Raw genomic sequence first — 26,930 nt, forward strand, 5'->3', positions numbered from 1 at the left:
GCAACAATCCACGTTTGCTCTTTAAGCGATTAGCTACATTTTGGTTAGGCCCTTTATACAAACTTACTTTACTATTTACAGCAACTGTCCGCCGAACGCGGTGTAGCAGCCTGGCCTCTGAAACATAGATTTCACCATTACTCACCTACATCAGGTAATGGACCCAATTCCCTCCATTTTGTTATAGGACGTCTTTACTTACCTTTATACTGATCTGATTGGCTTCTTTTATTTTTCAACCTGCCTACTGATCCTGCTCATTACATTGTCGGGTATGTGTTTACCTTCACATTTTTTCAACTATTTGGATGATGACTGTTCATGTGGATGTTTACATACTTACGTTTTTCTAAATATGGGATTTATTATATATGGATATTAACCATGGGATGATTGGCACAATTGCATTTAAATGTTATGTTTTAGACTTGCCCTGATGAAGGAATGTGTTGTATTCCGAAATGCATTGGCACAATATAAGTCTACGGATAGAGTGATTTAGGGCAAACTCTTCCTCACTAGGAACATTATTAGTGGCTACTCGTCACTCTTTTCTTAAAAAAACGTTTTGCTTGATGGATAAAATCAACATTGAAAAACCATTACATATTTGACTTTCGAATTTTTTCCAAGATTGGTTCACAGGAATTGTACATAGTAAAATTACAACTAACACAAAACCCAGTTTGGGATTTCAGAGAGCGGCTGTATGATTGGGTATTTTACCTAATCTTTTGCTCTTGCTGGCACCTAGTGGTGGTCTGGCCTACAAGGAACACCAGAGATTGCCCTGTCAGCCTCTGCACCGTGGGTCTCTTTTGTGTGGGTACACCAGTTTTCTGCTCCCGTTACCCTCTCCCAGGCATCCCACCCCTGCCTTCCATCTCTCATCACCCACAGTAAAGAATGTGTTACAAAAGTTCCAGTATGTTATTCCTCACCCTTAACAAATTCTATAGGTCAGCTAGTTGTGTATGTTTAACCTCATTTGTATTGCTATTTAGGGACACATTCACTTTAAAATTCATTGTTTGGAGCCATTTTTTCAAAATATTCTTGAGAGAGAATCCACCACTTGGATCTACTTGGAGGGGTTGGGTTTCCTCGCAAGGTGCAACATGGGGCCAATTTGAAAAGTTATTTCCAGGGCCCCTTCTGGTCCCCAGAATACCCCTGTTGGCATCCCTGAAAGACTACTATTGCTAAGCTTCTGAACCAGAGGCCGTGTCCAACATGTGATTGCCTCTGCTCATCTCCACTAGGCTTACCTTGTCGAGCAACCTCCCATTCTCTGCAGAGGCCAGACGTTCATGTCACATCACATTGACACTGTGTTGAAGCTTTCGAGAGGCAAGGCGGGGGCGGCAATGAAAGAGGACCACTAAACTGGGTGATAGAAATAGCCATTTTAAAGTATATTATGGGCCTGTATGTTCCTAATGAGTGCATCGTAAACATCTATTCTATCTAATGTACTTCAACAGCAAGTTAGAGTCCACCCCCTCCTGTCGTCCCAAATGTTATTTTGTTTAACCTTCTCCAGTGCAAAGGCGTGTGACAAATTTAGCACTTATATATAGCACACATGACAACCCGAATGGCCTCATGGCACTTTTAAATTGCTGCTAGTATAGCTGTTATTTGTCTATTCAATATCAATGGCGTTCGTTTTATCAATGTATCATGTTAAAAGTTCGGGCTAGGATGGCGAGATTCGAGCCAATGTCCCGTATCTAGCGCCGAGCGCTGAGCACACTCTAACCATCTTTCTTTGGACAAACCTAACGAATCAAGAAACAAACATTCGCACACAGAGGAAACGAGTCTGCAAAGTTCGCATGTGTTTCGCCATGCTGACTCCAGTAGCTCGCGAGAGTTAATGAGCAAACCTCGAGCGAGCGGCACGTTTTTCTTTAACTCTAGACCCAGCGTGAGCTACTTAACTCTGCGTGCGCCTTTTGCGTAAAAGAACCGGGCGCCCGTCACTGACGCGTGGCTGTACTCTAGGGGGTGGGCCCAGAGCGCCAGCCCACGTCCAGGAGGCCTCTGGGACCTTCAGTGCAGGTGCAGGATTGGCTGGAGCACAGCGCCCGTCCACCTACCTTACCTGCAGCACACAGGCCTGGGCTTGCCCAACTTGGCACTTCCTCACACAGGGAACTGTAACCGCTAATTCTTTCTTTCACACGCCGGAGGCCCACGGAGGCCCAACCAATGACTGCCTGGCAGGCCTGAGACAATGCAAGTGGAGGAAGTGGCTACATATGGGAGTAATGAGATCTGCGCTGTGCAGTAATCACCGAGGAGCTATGTGTTATGTCCCCAGGCACGCGCCTGATGCTGCTTTACAGGTCCAGGTGCCATCTTATTAATACGGCAGAGAGTCTATACAACCCATCTAGACTGTTCAACAAAAGTTTCTTGTACCGGCTGCCATGATCCAAGGGGTAACAGTGCTTCAACACCAGTGTAAAGATGTAGACTGGAAAGACAGGGGCAGGGTTTTGTGGGACTCAAACACGAATAAAAGACTTTGGTCCCTACTTTTCTTATTTGTAGCACCCCAGCGGTGCTACTGATTGGGCGGTTGTTTATATGTCTGGAATTGAATGATTGCTAATGAGTGAAACCCTCAAGTTTGAATCCTGACAGGACTTCTCAAGCCTTCATCCTTATAAGGTCCATAAATTCAGTGCAGTTAAGTTGGGCAATAATAACAGCTATTATTAGAGGGCTTAGAAGATAAAGGAAACAGGCAAAAAGTGATAGATAACCCGATAATATAAGTGATAACGCTCTCTTTGTGTGTTTGTTTTGTGATATTTGTATAGATTTTAAATTCCATTGTCATTGCCTCGAAGTACTTCAGGTTGTATAGCAGTTATGAAAATCGTAGTCAGGCCATATATGATAAACAGTACACTGCATTACAAGCGAACGACAATACAAGATGCGTTTGCTATTGTATACAAATGAGACATTTTTGGCAGATATCACTAGTTGTGTAGCATTATATGCAGCAGACTTGTAAGGTGTGGGATACTGTGTTATTTGTTATGCCAGTGAATATTTAATTGCTGGCATAGACCAAATTTGGCATGAGACACATCCCACTGATATAGGGACACTGTACTGAAGGCGAGGCAAGCAACAAATATAAATGGGACTTTCTAACAATAGGGCAACTGATTTCGGTTAGGGGCTCTGCAGTAAAATATATGCTTATTGCATGCAGACAGCATGCACATATGGTATAAATATTACATGAGAGGACGAGACAGATGACTCCCCGATAATTACCAGGAGTCGAGGATGGGGATAAGGGGGCACTTCCTCAGCCACAGACATATTAGTCATTAATTTGTCTAACTACATCCTGACGAAGTAGCGGTACTACTGAAGGCATTATCTTTCATACCAGCGGCTAGGCATGATGCCTTTCAAACACAGATTCAAGTGATCCAACTACTGAGAAAAATCACATTGGGACAATTCTTCAGGGACCAAGTCATGGATCGACAAGAAAATACAACTGGGTTATGCTTCCCATCGCGTTAAGGTCCTCCCCCATATAGTGTCAGTCTGGAATCAATTACATTTGAGCAAGCTCTTCTTAAGAAACTGACAGAGTTAGAACAACAGATACCTTTTGTGCACAACTATACAAAAACGGAAATGGAAGCTTTGACGTCCTTAATGAGTAATCCTCTGATCATTATCAAACCCGCTGACAATGGCAGTGGAATTGTTATCATGAGTACAGATGACTATCATGAGATGGTGCGGTGCCTTTTATTGCACCAACGAAGTTACCAAAGGTTGGCGACAGATCCAACACATTCAACCAGGGCCCTGTTTGCCCCTATCATTGAGGAAGCGGAAGCAGAGGGTTACATCAGCAGCAGAGAAGCTGAATTTATGACACCAAAACATCCAAGACTTCCAGCATCCTATAGCCTGCCAAAGATACATAAGGCCATCGGGCATGATACCTCCACCTGGGCACACAATTGTTTCCGGCATAGGCTGTATCCTGGGACCACTCTCGCAATTTGTGGATTGGTTATCAAAAGTGAAATTCCGAAAATGTAGTCATTTGTTAAAGACTCTACAGCCATGTTGAATTTCTTGAAAACTACCTCATTTGACCAAGAGACAAAAATAATGGTGACGTTGGACTTTAAGTCCCTTTCTACCCGCATACCAAAAGAAGCTACAATGGTAGCACTTCAGGAAGTGTGAAGCAACAAGGAGGATATGGGGAGTGTCCCAGCCATTTGTGTGTTACAACTGGTGGAAATAGCTCTTTCCAGGAACTTCTTTAACTATGAGGAACAGCTTTTCCAACACATTTATGGAACTGCTATGGGCAGAACATTCGCGCAGAGCCTGGCCCATATCTATGTGTACAAGTTTGAAAAAGCTGACATTTATTCGGAGAGTTGTCCCTTTATCATGCATGAATGCAGGAAATAGATATGTAGACAACATCTTCCTGATTTTCGCTGGGCGCCAAAAAGGTCTACATGCCTTTTCTAGTTGGCTAAACAACAGAAATCCCTATTTGAAGTTTAGTTCAGAGGCAAGCAACGAGGTGCATTTTTTGGATCTTAATATTTTTCATCGAAATTGGCGACTTGCAACCACGGTTTTCCATAAACCGACAGATCATAACTCTTTGTTGTGTTTTGATACCTATCATCCCAGAGCTCTTCAAGGGAATCTGCCATTTGGACAGTTTCTCCGATATAGGTTAACTTGCTTGGATCTTCTAAAGTAACTGCTGCCGGAGAGGAGTTACCGCGAAAAACTCTTAGACAAGCATCGAAAAGGGCACAGAACATCCCTCAAGAAATTACTTTGCAGCAAAAGCAAAAACCTCCAGAGCTAATTACTCCAGTATTCAGTTACTCACCCCTGTATAACCCACTTAAAAAAGAGATCTTGAAGTTATGGCCGTTTCTGAACACTAGGAGTGTGCATCTGAATAAATCATGATTTGCCATCAAGAGAAGGGAGAACATTTAACGTGTCATTCCCCTGTGGGTCTTGTTCGGTGTGTCCACAAAAAAGTATAAGTACCACGATCGACATTGTTTGGAGGAGACAGTGGTCACAGACATCGTTCACAAATTTTAACACTGGAGGGGTCATATAACTTATGAAGTGCCCATGCGATCTGAATTGGGATGACTGAAAGACCAGTGCGGAAAAGGATAAGTGAGCATAAATTCAATATTAGAACTAAGAGACTGACAGCTCCTCTTGTTGAATATTTCTTGCAGGCAGACAATAAGCCAGAAGATCTAAAGCGGACAGTTCTAGAAAAAATCAGGTTGCCAAGGAGGGCAGGAGATTTTTCTGCCCTACTACTTTGAAAGAAACAGGAGTGCATGACATCTCATATAAACAGCTTCAATGTGGAGATCCTGTGGCATGATTTGGCAACTATGCCAAGATGAATGAAGATAGCCTCCCTAGAGAAGGTTGTCCATGAGAAGACAAGAGAACAGGGATGATGCTGTCATTGTCTGAGTGCAATCAGGCCTGATGCACGTGTGTTGTTGAATGAAATAATGGACTGATGCCCCCGTGATAAGGCTTTGTGAAGGGTGCATGTGTTCACAGCGAGAAGATGACCTAAGTGCAGTGGGAAGTTCCCCATGAGTTATACAGTCAATGCCCAAAGATCCATGCCAAGATGGCAGCTGTCCTCACAGTGCACATGAGAGTGAGGTGGCATGCTGTGAGGGCACTCCCATGAAGGTGGGAAGTCTATTTGTCCAAACCGCGATGTGAAAAACACATGGAATACGCATGCAAATAACCACGTCATCCTGAGAGATGTTGGTATCGGGACGATGGAGACACAGAATGTGTGCACTATATACTTTGGGAATACAGACTAAGATTCAAAATGGCCCGAGCTGGCCCGGGGTGTGAAGTCAGTGATATTTAAGTAAGGGATTTAACTATCCCTATCCATGGTACCTGGAGAAAGACATCACCAAGATGGCTGCCAGAAAAGGGAGAAACGCACTATGAGTGCCCAACGCCCCGTAGGACTCCCAGCCAGGGTATTCTAAATATCCTGCAATGTGATGGCCTGACAAATAGTAGCTAGGACAGGCCTTGACTATCGGGCTAGATGGGAGCTGTTTGCATTGACTGCAACGTACCACGGGAATTACTCCATATGCATGTTGTCGCTTCCAGAGACCAAGTACTTCCAGTAAGTACTGCATTCATTTGACAGAAGGAACAGGGGAACAGTTGGAAGCATGGAGGGAGTGCGAGTAGGGGCCAGTTGCCTGCTCGATTTCACAACGAGTGTTTTTCTCTGTGTCTCCACACTTAGATGATAGAGTTCAAGCCCCATAGCGAAGCACAGTGAAGAATAGCCGCTGGATGGCATGGAAGGTCACATATCAAGCACTTAAGACGTGGGCCTTAGGTAGATGGTATGTTGTATCCCAATACAGGTTACCCAAGTTGGTAAAATGATGGATACTTATGAAAGAAAGTGCATTCTTTTGCGATTGAGAAGTGAAAGACTGCACTTATATAATTGAAGCCGTAGTAGGTCTTGCTTGAAAGGTCGCCTACCTCAGAGATGCCGACGCGACCCGTGGATACCTGTAAAAAAATCTTTTTGAAATTGGCACTTACACACGGGTGTGGTTGATGATTGAACAAAAGGGCCAAAGGGAATTGACACAGCACACTCCTGTAATGGATTAATACAAAGTTATGAGTACCCACTTGAATGCAGCAATATATTTTAGTGGTGAAAGTGTAAACGTGTGTTTTAGCTCACTCCAGATTGGGTCATCTGGAAGATAGAGCCGTTTTAGAATTGGATTTTTAGGCTGAAATATATTTTGAGTTTAGTGGAAGGATTAATTTGTTTGCTATCCCTGTTAGACAGGCGGCACAGCACTGTCCCCTTAGGATAGTTGTTTTAAGGGACTTGTGAGTTTTTTCAAGAGGGACAGATCGAGTTTAGTTCTAGAGTTGGTCCACCTTTGTGTGTTACTATAATTACTATAATTGTGTTGGTGGGATCCGACAAAGGTTTATTAACCCAATTGCTTATCCCCGATTGGTATACAATAAATATGACATGCACATTACAAGCATATCTGGTCAACATTACATTCTTACATAGTATGTTGCCATGTTCTGAATATGGATGTTAAAGGGAACATTGCAGGGGAAGGACATTACATGGTGCTGTGCTTTTAGTATTGTATGCAAATGACACTTTTGGCAACTATGAGAATCATAATCTTATTTCTGTACCTTACAAATGGTGACCAAGAATATGAGGCCCTCCTACCACTAGTCTTTGCAGGCAGCTTGTATTTCACTTTCTCACTTTGCCACTGTCACACCATGTCTCTCTCTGTCTCTCTTTCAAACAGCTGCATTGTGGCAGATGAGGAGTAGCTTGGAGATTCTGCTCATTACCATAAGTGATATATCAAGGGTTATGTGGGATATATCAACTTTGGGTTTGGAGAAATGGCTTCCTGAGCTGTGGAATGCACAGGCGCTCAGTTCACCTTCTCTAAAAGGTTGGTTGGAAATTTGAGGATAGTCCTATATCCCCCCTAATTTGCTCAGGTGCTGTGCTCGGTGTGCCTGCTGGAACATTTGCACGTCAGGGCAACAGACAACATTTGTCAGACAATCAGGCATTTCTTCCCAAAGTATACACTAGTGTCTCCCGAGAGTCTCAAGTCTCTCTCACACAGTGTGTTCAGCCAAAGGCCCATAATGATCTCCCGATCACCCTCCCTTTCATCTGCTACCCGTCACCTGGTTTTGAGGCAAGTCCATAACTTTGGTTTCAGACTGAAGCTGAAAGCCTGCAGGAGGTTCTTCACGGGCAGGTTGAGGAGCTGATGAGCAGGAAGGTTAGGGCGGATTGTGGATTCCTGGATGCCCCCACAAAGCTGGCTGAAACACTCCTCATCTAAAGAGGATGCAGTGACTTCTTCCTTTGCGCTTCCTTTGCGGGGTTTCAAGCAAGAGCCAGGGGACACGTGTATTTGGTGCAGGGCCAAAGCAGACAGAGAGTTAAATGCCAGTCCTCCCCCTCCATGGCCACCTACCACCCACAAACCCACACATCCACCTGAGAAGCAACAAGAGGGGGGTTAGCACTCCAATTTGATTAATGTATTTCTGATTTTCGTGTAAGAAAAGAAGGCATAGTTTCAATGAGGAACACTTGTTTATTTCAGAAGTCTTTGGACTGGCCAACATCCTAGCGGGGGTTCTCCTCTTTGGGCTGGGTACAATACACAATAGGAGTTATCAAGGATTTTGACTTTCGGTGCAAGACAGCAGGGGTCGGGGGCATAGCCAATCCACATGGGGTTTGCTACTGATAGGTTTATCATTAATAAACAATACCCTGTCCACATTTGTGAGGGTTCATTGGGGAAATCTGTTTTCTCTCTTAAAGGCAATTGCAGTGTAGGATTCACTTTACAGATTTAATGGGCCTCATTATGAGTATGGCTGTACAGTAACAATGGCGCCGGTAGCATTGCTACCCTACCGCCATACTACGAGTTGTGCTCGCTGGTCTCGCTCTGCCTGCCAGGTCGGACCTGGCGGGCAGTGTGGCACCCCCGAGCACAACTTGTGGATGCACCGGCACCGTTTCCCATTCAGCCCTATGGGGCCGAATGGGGATGAGGAGTCCCTTATTACCGGCACCCGCAAATAGGCAATTACCAGGTCCGCCAAACTCAGCATGACCCGGTAATTGCCCATTCGCGGGTGCCGTTTTTTTTCGCAAGTTTGGAGGTAGCCTGTCTGTTTTACAGGCATGGCTACCCCCAAACTTGTAATGAGGCCCAATGTGTCTATTTTCAATCAAAATGTACTATGCAGACATTGACATAGTAAATCATTTAGATTGTATTCGGTTGATAATGTTTTCTCCATTATCAGTTACTTAGGATTCCATACCATTTGCAAGGCATACGGCCTCGTTATAAGTATGGCGGTAAGGCAACAACGGTGCCGGTAGCGCAACCAGCACTGTTGCTACCTTACCGCCATACTACAAGCTGTGCTTGCGGATGCCTGTCAGCCCATCAGACAGTGCGGCCCCCACGAGCACAGCATGTCGGATGGCATCCGACGTCCCCATTCCCATTGATCCCTATGGGGCTCAAATGGGGATGTACCGGCCCGGCACCCGTGAAAGGGCAATTACCGTGTCTGGCTGGGCCGGAATAGCCCGGTAATTGCCCATTCGCGGGTGCCGGACCCGGATGCGAGTTTGGAGGTAGCCTTGCCGGTTTTACCGTCAAGGCTACCTCCACCCTTGTAATGAGGCCCATAGTCTTCCCATGCCCAAACACTCACTTCATTTGCCTACCATGGCAATTCCATTCCCAGGTATTCCCACCTTTTGCCAGGCATTCCCATCCTAGATCCAGGTACTCCTACCATTCGCCCCGCATTATTTACTAATTAATATCTTATAACGCGCTTAACATAGGAGACCAGTTTTTAAACATGGGATAGGGATTCAAAACCGTGTTGCTCTGCGTTGTCTTGCTTCCAAGACTAACACGTGGACCCTGAGCTATCCTCTCGGCCTGTTATCTCTCGCCAAGATTCTGCCATCATTTCGTTATCTGTTTATTGAGCTAAGGATCACCCCCAGGGCACTTTCGTGCCTTATCCCCACGATCTTTGGAAGAAAATACCCCAAAACACCACTGACTGCGTGACTCACGATGCTGCCCCAAGTAAGCTTTGTTGCCCACGGCAAACGATCTCCAAACTAAACTCGCTGAGTAGAAATTCGTTTTAGGCTCTCGTGTACTCATTGGGAATACTCACACTCCAGATATGAACATTTTCAAGGACGATGCGGAATTCAGAAAACAGTTAAAGCAGAAGCTTCTGGAACATGCCTCCTTGCCTCCAGAAGCCATTGGAATGTTCTAGTAAAGGAGCCAAATAGCTGATTGGATGGTTAGTGCGACCATTCCCAGCAGTGCACTCTATTTTTGCAGCCAGAATGTCAGCAATGTAGATGCTGCTCTACCTGTGGTTGAAATTCAAGTTATCTTCCCCTGCTCTCCATTAATCCAGCCATAGTGCCCCAAAGTGAGTTGTTTCGCATGTTGGCACTTTACCAAACGCCATTAAAACACAAAAGCATTGCTCAGGTATTCATTTCACCTGCCAGGTATTACCATCATTGGGTATATATTGCCAGCCTATAGTAAGGTACTTGCATTTTTGCCTCCTAGTGCTCAAACCAAATGCCATTTATTTTCATCAGGTGCCCAGGTATTCAGACCATGTCATAGCTATAGCCACCATTATAGGCACGATTGCTTCTCATAGCCAAGCCTTCCATTGGGACTGTATTGCCATCATGTGTTATGTTAAACATCTTTTACACTGTCTGCATCACCACTGTAGTGGTCTTATAGTGCAGAACCTTGTCCACGTGTAAGTGAATTGTGACCCTGCTTAAGGTTCACATCATATGCACGAGTACTCAGAGCATTTGCAAGTGAAGGACATCATGCATCTTGGTGCACACACAACGTGATAGCTATTGTTGTGTGTGCACCATATGCCACATATTGGCACTATATGCTGAGGGACTTCACCATTGGACAGTTATTGCCATCTCATGCCCGGGTATACCCTTTTCCAGGTATTACTATTTTATGACCATTATTCACACCATTTGCAAAATATGGACTTATGCCACTTTACTCCCACCATTTTCCAGGCCTTGCCCTCATGTTACCAGCTTCTCAAACCAGGTGCCTGCCATTGGCATCATATGGCCATATGCACCGTTTTACAAGTTGGCGTGACGTGCCCAGGTACATCATTTGTAATCTTCTGCCACCATATGTTTGAGTACGGACGATTTGCCAGTTATTACAACATTCATTTGGCAAACTCTTCCCACCATGTGCCAGATACTGCTTGCCATCAGTTGGCGAGGTAGCCTAATGGCAGTCTGAGAGTATAACTGTGAGCAGGGGTGGACTGGGAACTAAAAGAGGCCCTTGAAATAATTACTGGGGACCAAAGGAGGCCCTGGAAGTAATTTTCTAAGTGGCCCCATATGACACGTTTTCAGCAAGCCCAAAGCTTTTCTTATGAGAAAATGTGGAAATACCACACAAAAGAGGCCCAGGGTGCAGAGGCCCGCAGGTAAATCTCCAGAGTCCCCTCTAGGCCAGTCCACCCCTGGCTGTGACACTCCCAAAAGCTGCTGGTTTTAGATCACTGGGCCTAAATTCAGCTTTAATAGTGCCCGATTTATACACTATGTAGCAGGGGTGGACTGGGAACCAAAAGAGGCCCTGGCAATATTTTTCGAAGTGGCCCCATATTACACATTTTTAACAAACCCAGCCTTTGTCGTATGAGAAAACGCAGAAATAAAATGGGTTACCACACAAAAGAGGCCCAGGGTCCCGAATCCTACCGAGAAATCTCCAGAGTCCCTAATAGGACATGCCACCCCTGCTGTCCACTAGTGGGCATACAAGCTGCATAGGCAGGAGAGAAGATAATTCTGACTCTATGCTCATTTCGTTTTTGGCCTTTCACCTGAGACCGTAGTCAGGAGTATGTAGCAGTTTTGCAGGAAACCGTGTAACCAGACGGTGCAACAGGGAGCTTGGGGCCACGATTCAGGGGCGCTTAGGGCAGGAATGTGGAACCCATTGCGGCTAGTATTTATTCGCCTTATTACATAACATAGCGTTGCATGCACCAGCAATACGCACATATGTTAGCATCCCTGTCATAACATAAGGTAGCATAACATTTAATAACATCAGCATTTTGGGGACCAACACAATACATTTTTCCATAAAGTGGACAACGGGGCTCATCTGTTCACCACAGTGGATATTTATTTAATTTTTAAACCAAGATACAGGCACGTTTTTGAATTCCTCTAAAACTGAACTTTATTTAAAATACCCAAAATGGCGTGCCCCAAAATGAAAGCAGTTAAGCGCCGCCTTTCGTTCATAAGATCAGAAGCTTCTTTCCATAATTTTAGAAACAAAACCAAAACATGGCTGTTCTCACAATTTTTCTAATACTGTATGTCTAATTTTGTATGAGTACACCATCGTTGCATATATCCGTATTGTAATCCTGTAATATTGACTATCTGATCGATAACATACTGAAGTAATGCATATAATTGCCTGTATCGCCTCATTGTAATATCATATTGTAATGATATTGTCACCGTGTAAATGCGCCCAGATACCTACGGGTTAAGTGCGCTATATACATAATTCAACAAACAAACAGTGGAGTGAACACAGGAACCAGCTGATCCTGTGGAAAATCTGCATTTTGACCAACTAAATGAGCAGATTAGATATATTTAAATGTTGGCGGTGGCCCCCAGGGGTGGACTGGTTTATAGGGAACTCTAGAGATTTCCCAGTAGGCCTCAGCACCCTGTGCCTCTTGTTTGGTATTTGCACATTTTCCATAGGAAAAGGGTTGGGTTTGCTGAAAATGTGTAATATGGGGCCACTTTGAAAATTATTTCCAGGGCCTCTTTTGGCTCCAAGTCCACCCCTCGTGGCCCCGTCGGCTTTTTACCCTGTATACTGAGCATTGTGCGTGGATGAGCCATCCTGAAGAGATAACGCACCTACTGCAGACAATTGTGCATCCCAAAGGCCAGTGTTGTGCGGTCGAATCACGCACAATGTTATCACCATGCTGTGTTTCATACAAATGAGTGGCATGGATATTAACTGGCAGTAGCAGTTACTAGAGCTCACGGGGCCCTCTGTTTGTACTGTGCCTCAAGTAAAGGCGACTTTTCCAGGGAGTCTCCTTGTAATTCGAAAAGTAGTACATCAAAACACAGCTGAGTGTATTCTTAAAACACGTGCATTCTGCGGAAGCGCACTGCCCCACATAGAAAAGGGAAGGTTTTCCTAGTAGGATGGTCTGAGCAGGCTGAATGATGAGTAGTGCCAGCAAGGCCTGGCCATGTGACTAACTTTACCCCAGACCAACCGCCTTGTTGTTGCACTGCTGGTGAGAACGTTGCCAGTGCAGTGTTCTAACGTGCTTTTATTTCCTTTGCCCACAGAGTCATCTACCCCCTGTCCGAGTCGCCGCTGTTAAAGATGTCCCAGCCGTCGGCCGCCGACGAAGGGACCACCTTTGAGCACCTCTGGAGCACGCTGTGAGTAGTCGCGCGGGTCCGAGCCTGCGTACACGCAATGGTGCTGATGGGTGTGCATGCTTGGGCTGTCAGTGCAAACATGCAGTGAAAAGAGAAAGTTTGTATAGCACCCTTTACAGATGACCCAGATTCTAGGCGCTGGGGAAGGGTCTGGAATCTTTGGCTCTCCAGGTGTTTTTTGCACAGCCCCTGTCATTCTTGCCCAGCATAATCACTGGTGAGCAATCACGAGAGTCGTTCTCCAAAACAGCTGGAGAGCCTCGCTTTGCAGATCACCGGATTAAGGCATTCCGTTGTGTTTATTTAAGGTGTTTTCCGAGAGCCAACATGTTGAACTGCTGTCGTCCCGAAGTAAAGTTTACAGTGCGCTACAATAGGCACTGCACTCAGAAGCTGTTCATCCAGGCCTTTTTCTTTTAATTCTGGGGCTGGTAGACATGTATTTATAATGGGAAGAGCCTACACTTCCAACAAAAGATAAAAACAGGATGTAGGTGTGGTCTGGCATGAGCTGGCTGCCCAGGGCTTTAAGTGGGGTAAAACATTGAGGGGGGGGGGCGTGGCGTGGGGGGCGTGGCCTAAAAAACAACACAAACCATAGAAGGTACGTAAATATATAAATGCATCTAAGCATTTATATATTTGTATGCGTATCTTACTATGGTTTGTGTACTATGCAAGTCATCTTTTATAAGCATAGAAATCTGTAACATATTTCTATGTTTATAAAATATGGCTTGAAAAGTACACAAACCATAGTAAGGTACGCACACAAATATATGAGACTTATTTATTTGTGTGCGTACCTTATGGTTTTCAGTACTCTTCAAGCCATCTTTTTTTAAACATTTCTGTGTTTATAAAAGATGGCTTGGAAAGTACACAATTCGAGTACTCTTTTATAAAGCTTTGCCGAGGGACAAAGCGTCTTTGTCCGTAGGCAAAGCTTTATAAAAGATGACTTGAATTGTGTACTTTTCAAGCCATCTTTTATAAACACAGAAATCAGCACAGTGCCACAGAGTCACCAGGTTTGCCGAGGGTCAGAGACGCCTCGACGACCTGGGGAAGGGATTTACAGCAACACTGCGGCTGGCTGGCACTTCTGTCAGCTTGCCTAATTTAATGCGGGCGCATCTCCCATCGCGGCTGCAGCCGGATAATGTGTCCCGTTAACATTGCGGTCGGACTGGGGCCCGGGCAGGGACCCGGCCCAGTCCCACTTTTTGAAGATTGCCGGGGCCCAGTCCCGGCAGGCCCCGGCCCACTTAAAGCACTGTGGCTGCCCATCCACTAAGGGATGCACAGTCATTGATGCAGCCCCTGCTCCTCATTGCCCGACACATCTGAACTTGGCATTCTGGGGATGCAGGCTGTTAGAAGCTTTGATATGTTGCCTAGTATGTGTAGAGCGATTAACTGCGATTGGTGTAGCCTTCAAGCACTGGAAAGTCATATTTCATATACTGCAAAATAACTGCACGAAAATGGTCATGAATTACTTGACTCTTGTGGCAATAACGAGTTGGAAACAGGATGGACACAAGCAGAAGAAAATTCAAACATGCTCGTGGAAGAGAAAGCTAGTGCTCTACAACAGCACTGTACGAACAATCTGTGTCCCATGCAGATCCTTCTGTACCGTGTGACCTCACTTCAAAGTATGAGAAGTATTAACCCCTTGATAGGGGTACATGTGCATATTGTTAGCACCCTGCGCAGAGCGTCTGGCCAACCAGGCATTCTCTTGGCCACCCCTGTGCTTCCCCTGCGTGTCCTCCATTTTATTTTGGCAGTGGGTTCCCCCACCTATTTTATTACACCCTCCAGATTTCTGTGAACCACTACGCCCCTCCAGACTTGCGGGCATGCCTGTTGCCACCCCCTCCTCCCCCACACTTACTTGGCTGGGGTGTCTTGGTCTCTGTCCCTGCTCTCCCTCCCACTTCTGGCTGCATGATGGAAATAGTAAAGGGCTTTAGTCCCCTGGACATTTTTGATGGGGACTATCATGGTGTATAGTTCTTTTTACAGGAAATTGGGCACTTATATTCATTACAGCCACAATTTCCTGTATAAAAAAAAGTATATAAAAAATATATATATACATATGCCCCAGGAAGAAAGCCTCAGGGTGCTAATAGTGATACGCTATGTGTTGCAGGGTGGATAGTTCATTAGCTGCCTTGATCTCTCTTGAGGCACATGTGCAGGGTTAGGGGGCTGTTGCCGGCCCTGTCTGCTCCAAAATGATGGGCTTCTCACTATTCAAATACAAAAAATTCCACCCCAGGCAGGACTTTGGGGCGATTCTTAGGATTCTGTCCTATCCCATGGCAACCGTGGAAGGCTGTCTTCTTCAGGTCTCCATCCACGAAAAAATCATGTTGTGGAAGACTGCCCAATATGTAGGAGCCAGGTACATTCCAGGATAGTGCATATTCAGTAGGATGCTGGGTGTGATCTACACACACATTAACGCCCTGATTCATGGATTATTTGTGCCGAAAAAAACGGGATTTGTGTGCCATTCCGCCCACAAATCCCTGTTTAACAAATGGGGGTTTGTGGGCAGAATGGTGCACAAATCACGTTTTTTTTTCGGCGCAAATAATCCATGAATATATACAGCTCGTAACATTAAATCTGGTATCAAAGGATGCCGACCTACCCCACTTGTCAAGGCAATTTTTCAAAGGAATGGGCAAACAGAGTTGCTCTTACTCTACACAAATATAATCTTGGATGGTAGGCATGTGGGCACAGTTTGGATGGCCGGAGCTATGCAAGCCCTCCTGGTTAACTGTATCTTCCTGGATTTGCTTCTCTCCTTAGGGAACCTGACAGTACATATTTCGATCTGCCTCAGCCAAACCACTCCAACAGCAATGAGGTGAGCAGTCGTCGAGGCGAGGTCAACATGGATGCCTTCCAGATGAGAAACATGAGCGAATCCATGATGGTAAGTGCCTTTGCCTTAGACCACATGCACTGCAAAGTTCTTCCCGTTACCAGTTTTACATTCCTAGGCCACTTCAAAGCTGATCTGAGAGTTTGTTAACAATAGTGTGATGTAGTTTAAGCCTGCATTCACAATCAATGGACAGTGATTCTAAATGGCACTAAATGTGCCGATGTATGTTTGACGCCCAGCTACCAAATCAGTTTATATTTTTCGAAGTTAGCACATCATTGTCAGTTTCATGAATATCCACTTAGTGCATATTGCAAGTGTACATTAAGTACCTAATGTACACATTGCTAGTGTACGTTAGGCTTTCTGGAGCCGGGCCCTCACTATCTACAACGCTCTCTTCCCAAACGCTCTCCTTCTAGAGCCCTCCCTCTGCCTCCTCCCAACTCTCTGCGGCTGAGCCGTTTCTCCAAACAGAGATTTGGGGGTAGATCTCTATCCTCTGCAGGTGCCTCCCTATGGAACAGCCTTCCTATCTCTCTCTGTCTCGAGTCGGACCTCCTCAAGTTCCAGAAACTCCTCAAGACCTTCCTCTTCTCTTCCTCTTTTTCTCTCCCTCTACCCTGCTAACCTCCTTCTCTTCGCTTGCTTCCTCCCTCCTTCTCTTCCCTAACCTGCTCAGTTAGCTGACTGGTCGCCTGGCGCACCTGCAGACCCTCACAGGTCCCACGCTCCCGCGCCAGTCCTTCACTTGCGTCCAGGCCTCTGCACTCTACCTGGCACTACTGCAATATGCTCCATGAATGGGGCAACCACTTTGCACTTAACCATGGCCCCTGCTGGAACGGACGCACTTTTCCTCCTCCCCCTCCCTCGCACTTCCTGTTCTGTTCTGCGCACTTACATTTCCTTGAATGTTCTAGGCCTAGCAAGTCTGTCTGTCCAGTCATCCCTCTGTCTCCCCTCCGTAGCCTGGTTGTGCTTGAAATACTCACGCAAAGGTGCACTGGATGACCAAACCACCAAGTACAGTGTGATCCAGGATTAAAAGTCACTTAGCAAAGAACTGATCGGCCAGACTGGTATAGTACTTTTGTGGTGAGTATTTTGTAGTGGCTAGCCAAAATATTTTGCATATACAAGCTTGCCTAACCACAGAGAAATACAGTTTTCAGCTAATACCTCCCCCAAAAGAAACATCAGGATAAAGTGCAGTGTTAAATGAAATGTGGAAAAAGTGAGGACAATCTACACATTTCGACTAATGATGATGCCTTTTTACTGTACAGGTCAGATGTCAGAAGTGGTCATGCATGCCATCAAATGGTGTAATTTTTGTAACTCGGCTGGTTTGGCTAGGCCAGCCATGCCCTACTCAAACATCTTCACTAGCTTTTAAGTAAGTACCCACTGCCTACTATGGCCCTCATTACGACCCTGGCGGAATTCGGAAAACGATGGCGGAAATGCAATACCGCCATCGAATAGCGCTCGGTGCGACTATGACCCGTCACCGCAAAGTACGAAGCCATTAGCGACACCGTAGTGAACGCCAACGCTAACTGCACCAAGCACGCGCGCGCGCGCCATGCCAAACCGTAAACACCACCATGGCGCAAGGGTACGCTAATTCCGACCCTAGCGGACATGTACCTAACGCCATCAAGCATGGCGGAATGTACCATTCCGCCATGGTGAGAAGTACGGCATCGCGAATCAACCGTAAACGGCCCCACTGAGTGCCTGTACACCGCTCCCTGCCCACAAAGTACAACTCCCCGTAGGTGCAATGAAGTCACAATGCAACCATTGAAATGTACAAGTCACCCATGCATGCCAACGAACAAAAGAAACACAAGAGGGGCCAATGGGAGCTGCAGGGCACAGATGGCACGAATACAGAAGCCATCCCAATGGACATGACCACAGTCCCCCACCAAGAAACGCACGCAAACACAGGCACCTGTGACCAGCAATATTCCGAAAATCACATCATTCCACCAGTCCACCTGGCTGACCGGCATCTGTTACACAAAACCCAATCCCCCGCCCCTGAGCATGACAACATTCAAACAGTCATATTGGCAGCCCCCATCCCTGACCTCACGGGCTTCGTAGGCAAACGCGCCCAGTACAGTACCACGCAACTAAACTCCGAAGCTGGAACCCAATGCAGATCTCCTCACAATACATCGCTCCCCAAATAGGAATATGCCACATCACTTGCAAAGAAGAACGCTACACGGGCCAAATCAGAATAGAAATTTAATGCACAACAAAATCACCAAGCCCATACAGCCATCAGGCCATGAACTCCAAAACACATTTCACCATTGTGGGCTGCATCCGCAAGAAATGACCAGCCACTACTTGTGTGATGCCCTGTTCCATCATGGTACACAGAGCCACATTCACGTACGAAAAGGCAACATGGAAGCGCACACAACCGCAGGGCCGTCCCAATGGGGAGGCACTAGTCCAGCTGAAAGGCCGAAATGTTGCTCCGAGCCACCAGTACTGCGTAAGGGCATGTGGCCCATTGGCGATCGTCCCATAAGATCGTAATGCTGCTCCACTGATTAACACGAAGCAGCAGGTGTCGGGAGTAAAACCCATCTGCAGGAGTGGCATACAGATGGCAGTGGCAAAAGGGGAGGAGATACCTGTCAACCAAAAGAAAAGAAAAAGAACAGAATGGCCATCAGAACTACATTCGAACAACTCACTTCAATGATCACACTAAATCCACAGCCATATGCATGCTAGCCCACTCCAAAGGTTCATCACCACCCAAAAACCACTTGCGACTCATAACTATCTATATCGAGGTGTAAACACCATCACAAACGAGTGTACCTGTGCATGCGTCTGTCAAAACAGAATCCATCAGATGGGATTGGTAACGTGCATGGACACAAGTGTCTGAGGGCGCGTCGAGACAGGGAGGGCTCAACAAGGCCAGATAGACGATGGTCCCACTATGGCAGCCCTGCATCACATAGCGTAGGGGAGGCGGATAGATTCCAAGAAGCCCTGTACATGGCAAACTCTGTATCAAATCACCTGCCCATGCATCCATTCATCATTCCCTCATCCCGGGATTAAAATGCCTGAATATTTACTCACATAACATTAGAAATATCCATTGAGTCTGTGCGTTATGCAGCCTGCAAAATCCACAGTGCCCCAGCCCGTAATTCCAGTGTTGTGAAGTAACATGTATTTGGGAACGTCCGGCCTCATCGCCCACGTCGCTATTGCGCATCCAAAACTATTCATATCAATCATTGCATCCTCGCCATGGCCCCTGTCTCAAGGACATTGAACAATAGTACGTTATATTTGCAGTCAGACCTGTGGGCATTTCCTCGCCGCTAGCTGAAAACCGAAAGCGCCGCCCTTCGAATTCCTCATTTGCAACATCACGTCGAAGAGGCATCTGTGGCCGTTTGAAATCACAAATTAATCCATCGAGTGCGGCTGTGTGTGAAAATGGCAACTGCCTTCACCCACAAATGGGACGCCCCGCCCGTCGTTGCAACTCGGTACAGTGATGCATGAGGGTCCACCGTTACTCGAGTACTACGTTCCACTGACCCTTCACAAGTCTGTTCGCGACTGCACAGATAGTATGTGAAACAATGGGACCACAGCAGAATGAACATATCAACCAATGTTACATGGCCATCGGGTACAAATACATGATTGCAATAGCAAGATGCCATTCCCCGAATTGCAGCGTTGTGTGCGGGACGTGCTCGGCCAAAGGGGAGAGCAGTTTGCACAGGTGGAATGAATCACCACAGGTGGAGGCCATACAGCCTGAAAACACATAAATTGCACAGCCAGTCTCCTCCCACAACCACACCGAAATGCTACCGGCAGGACTCGCGATGTTGGCCCTGGGGGACATGATAGCACTGCAAGTACTCCAACTCCAAGAAGAAGACGAACACCAACTACAACCGGCCGCACGGAGGAGACGCAGGAGGAGGAGGAGGGCAAGGCAGGGCCAGCAAGGGCCGCCAGCACAGCCACTACCACCACGCAGGCAGCCCGCAATCCCACGCCTCCGAGCACATCCGTTCAACCCCACTGATGAGCAGATCCACACCCTCTACCGTCTGGACCGGGACACCATAGCCGCCATTGTGGACATGACACAGGCTGACCTTGTCAGCATGATAGATAGCCCAACCGCCATCCCACCCCTACTGAAGGTGGTGTCTGTACTCCACTTCCTGGCCACAGGCACCTACCAGCACACAGTCGGACAGTTGCATGGCATTTCTCAGCCACTGTTCTCACGGACACTATTGCAAGTGCTCGATGCCCTCCTGCAGCACGCAGACGACTACATCTCCCTACCACGCTCGGAGCAGGAAATTACCAACACAAAAGTGGGATTCCATGCACTTGCCGGCATACCAGGTTGCATTGGTGCCATCGACTGCACCCATGTGGAATTGGTCGTCCCACATGCCATGGAGGCCCAGTACCGCAACCGAAAACAATTTCATTCTCTGAATGTACAAATGGTGTGCGACTCCAACAGGATCATTACACATTGTTGTGCCAGATTCCCTGGATCAACCCATGATTCTATGGTCTTGAGGAACTCTACAATACCACGCTACATGGAGCGACACGCAGGGAACAGATCCTGGCTACTCGGTGAGTCTCATTACATGCATGATAATGTGGGGTATGTGATTCGGCAATGACCTGGCAGGAAGGGGGGGTGGGTGCGTACGTAGCAATGGCATTCCACATCATACGTTTCTCGTCCACATACAGGTGATGCTGGATATCCACTGAAGAGATGGCTCCTCACACCAGTCCGGAACCCACGGGACCAGCATGAGGAGGACTACAACCATACCCACTCACGTACCCGTGTAGTCATTGAACAGGCATTGGGCCTACTGAAGGGTCGTTTCCGCTGCCTCAGCAGGTCTGGCGGGGCACTCCTGTACCGCCATGTGAAGGTTGCAAAGATGGTGATGGCATGTGTCATGCTCCACAACATGTGCGTACGTAGAAATGTGCCCATGCCCCCTGACGCAGAACTGCAAGCACCTGATGATGGTCATGATGAGGGTGGGGATGTGGCAGCACCTCAAGGAGTCTGCGAGGCACCGGAGGGCCGTGACATTCGTCAGCATCTCATTGATGTATGCTTCTAGCACTCACGCCTGGTGGCTGATACATGGACACGGGACTCGTGCGTGTGTGTCTGGGACATGCACAATATGGACTGTACGCCTATGATGGCCTAGTACACAAAGATCAATGTCCACACATCTCATTGGTTGATCGTGCACTGTTTATGGCATATGTGATATCATGTTGTACACCCTATCGACCCGCCACCCAAGTGAGCCCAACACACCCCCTCCACCCTCCTACCTCCCCCCCGAACACCAGTGTCCACAGATGCTCATTGTCAGTGGGCAGTCGCTATTGCAAGCCCCCTCTGCGGGTATCAGGGGCACCCCTGCCTGTGGAGCGCAGGTTCCTCCCAGATCTACGTTGGGGGCTGCCCTGGACGGAACTTGCAACGGATGATGTCTCTGCCTGCTCACGTCCATGCATGTCCCTAAGGGTTTGCGAGAGCTCAGTGAGCACACGGCGCACTGCGGCAAGTTCGGCACATACGTCCTTGGACGTCGCATGCAGTTCCCCCCTCAGGCTCTCGGTGCTTCTCTCCATTTGGACTCCCAGGCTCTCGGTGCTTCTCTCCATTTGTGCCCTTAGTGTCTCTGTACCTCTCTCCATTTCTGCCCTGAGTGTCTCAGTTGATGTTTCTATGTCTGCCTTAGTGCCCCCACATTCATCGGCATGGTCCTTGAGGAGCGTGGCCAGTTGCTGCTGTTGCACGATTAACTGGTCGAGGGACTGTTGCCTCTGCTGGGCCATGGCCATTTGCGGGGGTGTCACAGAGGGGCTGTTGACCTCATGTTGCCTTGCCACAGGGCTTGTGGGGGATGGCCAGTCGTCGTCTTGTGGGTGCCCCTGCGTGGTATCCTCATGTTGTACGGGATGGGACAGACAGGGGGATTGGGACAGGTCATGGATGGATCTGACTTCGACATCCCCGTCTTCTGTGTCGGAGCATGCTGCCATCAATGGGGTGTCACCTATGGTGCTGCTGCCACCAGAGGCAGTGCCTTCTGTGGCATCCGTTGGGGGGACCTGTGGTGGTGGTGGTGTGGGCATGCTGGCTGCTGGGGTGCCTGTTGATGTTCCCTCCTCTGTGCTGCCACCTGATTTGTGCTGCTGCCGTGTCTTGATGCGTGCAGCTGAGGTGGAGGGTCTTTGGCCGTTGGTCTTGGCCCTCTTTGCAGGTGTGCTGGTAGGGGTGTCCTGAAGCTCGTCGTTTGGATCGGACCCTGTGGTGGAGTAAAGGAGGGCGAGGGTTATTGATGGGTCTGTGAGAATTGGAATGGCATTGTATCACATGCATTGGGGTGGTACCTGAGGGTGATTTGGGTCGGGGCCTTGGAGGTGCTTTCATTTGTGTGTGGAGTGAGGGTGCAGTTGTTTGGCAGCCTGCAGTTAGGGTGTACCTGCTGCACGTGTAGTGCGTGTTTTAGGGGTTTTTAATTATTTATGTATTTATTGTGGGTTTTAACGTGCGCTATCAGGCCGATGTGTGTGGACGTTCTCCTGGACATGTGTTTCTGTTGCACTATGTGGACACATGGTACTTCACATGGATGGACTTTGTGGATTTGGCATTGTTTTATCTGGCCCACCTACCTGAATCTTCGGATGTCTGCACTCCTTTCTCCATCCCTCCGACTCCCTCTATGCTCTCCATTCCGATGGTGGAGGCACAGATTTCTTCCCAGGGGGTCAACTTGATGGGTGATTCAGGACCTCCCCCGGTGGCTGTGGCAATGTTGCGGTTGGCAGAGAGTATGCTGCGGACGCGTATCCGCAGGTCGTCCCATCGCTTTCGGCATTGCTGTGGGGTGCGGTCCCCACCGCACTTACCCGCTGTGCCACCAGAGCCCATATGGCCTTCTTGTTTGCAAGTGCCGTCCTGGTCATTTGTGTGCAGAAGACGACGGCAGCATTCTCCTGGAGGGTCTCTGTTAGCACGGTGAGTTCCTCACGGGAGAAGTGGACCTGCCGCTTGCGGTCGCACGCTTTCTTCGCTACTTTTCCCATTTTTCTTGGTTTCGCTAGGGTGGATGACGGGTTGGGGTGTGTGTCAGGGTAGTGTTTTTAGTGGTTGTGTGGTTTTAGTGGTTTTATAGGTGTACGGCGGGATGTTTCCCGTTCCGGGCCCATGTTTTTACTTCCGTTTCCGTATATTTACGGTCACCGTACTTTCCGGTAGGCGCACACTGCGGTGTCCGCTGGGATGGGTGGCGGTATTGCACCTAGGTCGCCGTACGGCGGCGGTGTGGGCCGTTTTGGGGTCATTTCCACCATCGCGGACTTTGCACTTCCGCCATGCCGTGGTGCTCGTGCCCGATGGGTCGGAATGGGCCGCACTTTGCTCCTTCGTGCAATGGCGGAAACGCTATTTACGCTGTGGCGGTCCGGTCAGTCACTTTCCGCCAGGGTCGTAATGAGGGCCAATGTGTTTATTGTTGATGACTTGGTGGGCCAGGCCATTTAATTTACCTCACACACAAAAGTAAAGGATAGCATTGGTGATGTAGAGCTTTACCTTTGGAATACTTCTTTTCAGTTGGGCGATTTTTCTAGTTCAGGCCACATTAGGTAATTTCATTAGGATTTAACTGGTGCCTTTGTGAATGAAAAAAAGGAGAGCATTGGGGACGAGGCACAGATACAGAACTTTTGTCTGCTTGCTTTCTCCCGGGTGAGTGTTCTAACCTTTTGTCCACAATTTACAGGCTATGAAATGGGTCTGCACCCTTATTTGCCTGAGAATGGTGCACCTGTCTGCATTGTGGACTGCGCATGGCGGTTCAAGGTTCTTCGACCCCAGTTGAATGACACAGTGGCACCTAGTGTTGAAACTATAAATTGTTTCATTGCTGTTCCAGCTGAGTATTTGAGATGTGTCACTGAGAGGGCTGTTTCGGGTGATAAAGAGAACTATGTCCAAATGTCACTCTCAAGTACAGTATCTGAAAGATGAACACATGTTAAGCTAAGCCCACTTTGCACACACACACAATATATTCACAGTTGCAACACCTCAGTATGTCGCTGTTGCAGTAAACTCTCAGCATAGTCCCAGTTCGCAAAATTTCAGTGTACTCCTAGCTTGAAACTCACAGTCTGCACAATGCCAGGTACCTGATTGACCATCATAATATACCTGTTCACCCAACCCATTTCACATTTTGAAATTGCAAGCTCAGTTCAAGTTTGAAAAGAATCTAATCCAATGATACACATAGGTGTACTGCTTCCTTATATTCCAGTTTGACACCAACAGTATTTTATCAGCCCCCCCAATCCTGGTATATTCTAATTTTGACAGTCCCAGTATACCCAGAGTTTAAATACCCCTGTAAATACCCAGTTTTATATTTCATGTTTGCACAATACTAGGATATAACAGTTTGAACGCCTACCACAGCCGGAGCTTGTCTAACTCCATTATGTTCTGATTTTGAGAATTCTATTGTATTTCTAGTTTCAGAAAACTAACTTGTTTCCAGTTTGACAATACCAATAAACTCCAGCGTGATTAGCATAAGATATTTCCAGGTTGGGTAAACCCAGTATATTTGAAGTTTGCCATCCCACTATACTCCCAGTTTCACATTCCCAGTTTGCACAATGCCATCATATTCTCACGTTACCAGTCCCATCGGTTTATACCCACTATGTCCAATTCTAATATTGCCTACAAACAAAAAATAGGGCCCAGACCAGTACCCTCTACTCACTGGGAAATACTGACAGTCACAACCCAGCACCTAAATGGAAGTACACTTAACTTTCAGTCACTCCTGCCCACATCTTCCTTCATAGTGCCTGTACACACACTGGTCTCACTGATACACAGCATACCCAAAAATGTGTTTACCCTTTTATTTGATTCACAATACTAAAATATGTTATAAACAACACATAAACCTATAACATTTTTAAAGCATATATTTTGTGGGGGTTAGCACGTTAGTCAATGATGTGCTTTTTGCTCAGTACAATCACATTTCCTGAACTCCACCAGACATGCATACAAATATACCTTTGATCACTTAAATTATATTTGATGAATTATTGATTTTTATTTACACGTATCAGTGCTCAAATGTCTGGATAAATGGGACACTGGGCATGGTCCCTGCCTGGCCTAATGGCTGGGTGTAATGGGTGAAGTCTGACGTCAGCTGGGTTTGGAGCCTCTTCTTCCTCTGGTTGCTGATATTACTGTTGGAGGTTTTGGGACACGTCACAATCTTGTTGGTGACGTGTGCTGGGTCTATGGATATGAAGAATCCTGTGCCACTGGGGGCTGCCGCTGGATCACCTGACGGTGGACAAGCTGCTCAGGTCCTTGTGCTGCCACACCCTTCCATGGGGTCTCGGCATGGACTCTTCATGTTTTGGGGCAGAGAAGTGTCAGAACACCACCATACAGTGACGAGAGTGATAAATGCTGACTAACAGTGCTGTCACTGGGATCTTCCCGGATCAGGGTTCCGGCAAAAAATGTCTACCTGGATCCCAGATCCAGCTCCCCAATCCTAGAGAATCCATGTCCACTTTACATTTATTTTCTGTCGGGCGGGAATTGAACCGTGGTCGCTAGGTTTTAGGCGAGACTCTTACCCACAAGAACACCTGCTCTTGAGGATCTGAGCAGGAGTGCTCTGAAATCCCATGTCAATGTTGCACCGTACAGGAAACGTGCATGTTCTTGTGCCTTTTAAAAGGTGTGCACATTTTCTGTTCTTTGCTGAAAGCATTAGAAGTTCTTCTCTTTTCCAGGTGTTCATGATTCATCTTCTGAGGGGCTGAGAGGCAAATGTTTATGAGGGTGACTAAAAAACCACCCCCGGCCTCGCCCTGCGCTGAATCCCCCACTCCCTTAACCCCACGCTAGGTGGTCTATTTCCACCAATGCTGACTGATCCATAGAACTAGATATGCCAGGATTGCGTTTTGTTTACTTTTCCCTGACATCAGAAGGGCAGGAGGAGTAGGCCATGTTCTCTGTATGCATCTTACTTGAAGACCGTTTCGTACCTGGGCCTGTAAAATGATTTTACCCTCCCTCATCATTCTTAAAAACCATATTACTACTCTTCTCACCCAGCGAGGCTTCTGCAATCAGGGGTGTAGCCAGGATTTGTTGCAAGGGTGTGCCTGCACATTATGTATGTGGTCGTATAACAGGGGGTCTCTGCACCTGAACTCGGGTGTTTTCTTTAGCCTGCGCCCATGGACCAAGTCGCACTCTGAATATAGGCTATAGTATGCTATTAACAATTAAAAGGCACAATTCAACCTAATGCCCACTACATTTGTACTTCAAAACAAAATGACCTGAACCAAAAAAATAACAATCCTGAGTTTTACTAAATACTTAGAGGACACATGTCAAAAGAAATTGTGTGATATAGGTATCTGGTATATATATAAGTAATAGCTATCCTCTTACCTCTCCTCCCGCTCTTTTACTGTTTCCTGAGGTGGCCGCTCCTCTCCAATCCACCCTCTCGTTTACAGAGTTCCCCAAGGCTCGGTGCTTGGTCCTTTCCTATTCTCGCTCTACACTTCCCTCCTTGCCCCTCTTATCTCCTCATTTGGCATCTCTCATCATTTCTATGCTGACGACAC

At 47.1% G+C, this 26,930-nt stretch overlaps 1 protein-coding gene across 3 annotated transcripts in view; it reads left to right on the plus strand.

Moving 5' to 3' along the window:
• TP73 (tumor protein p73) overlaps nt 1–26,930 on the plus strand; it is a 510,790-nt gene that overhangs the window by 131,737 nt on the left and 352,123 nt on the right. For all 3 annotated transcript variants that reach the window (XM_069610235.1, XM_069610237.1, XM_069610238.1), the window contains exons 2-3: nt 13,139–13,234; nt 16,070–16,196. In XM_069610235.1, coding sequence (XP_069466336.1) covers nt 13,139–13,234; nt 16,070–16,196 — 223 coding nt within the window. The remainder of the gene's footprint in view (nt 1–13,138; nt 13,235–16,069; nt 16,197–26,930) is intronic.

The sequence above is a fragment of the Ambystoma mexicanum genome, chromosome 8 (genome assembly GCF_040938575.1).
Source record: "Ambystoma mexicanum isolate Mex_15411 chromosome 8, UKY_AmexF1_1, whole genome shotgun sequence".
In the NCBI taxonomy this organism is placed as follows: Eukaryota; Metazoa; Chordata; class Amphibia; order Caudata; family Ambystomatidae; genus Ambystoma; species Ambystoma mexicanum.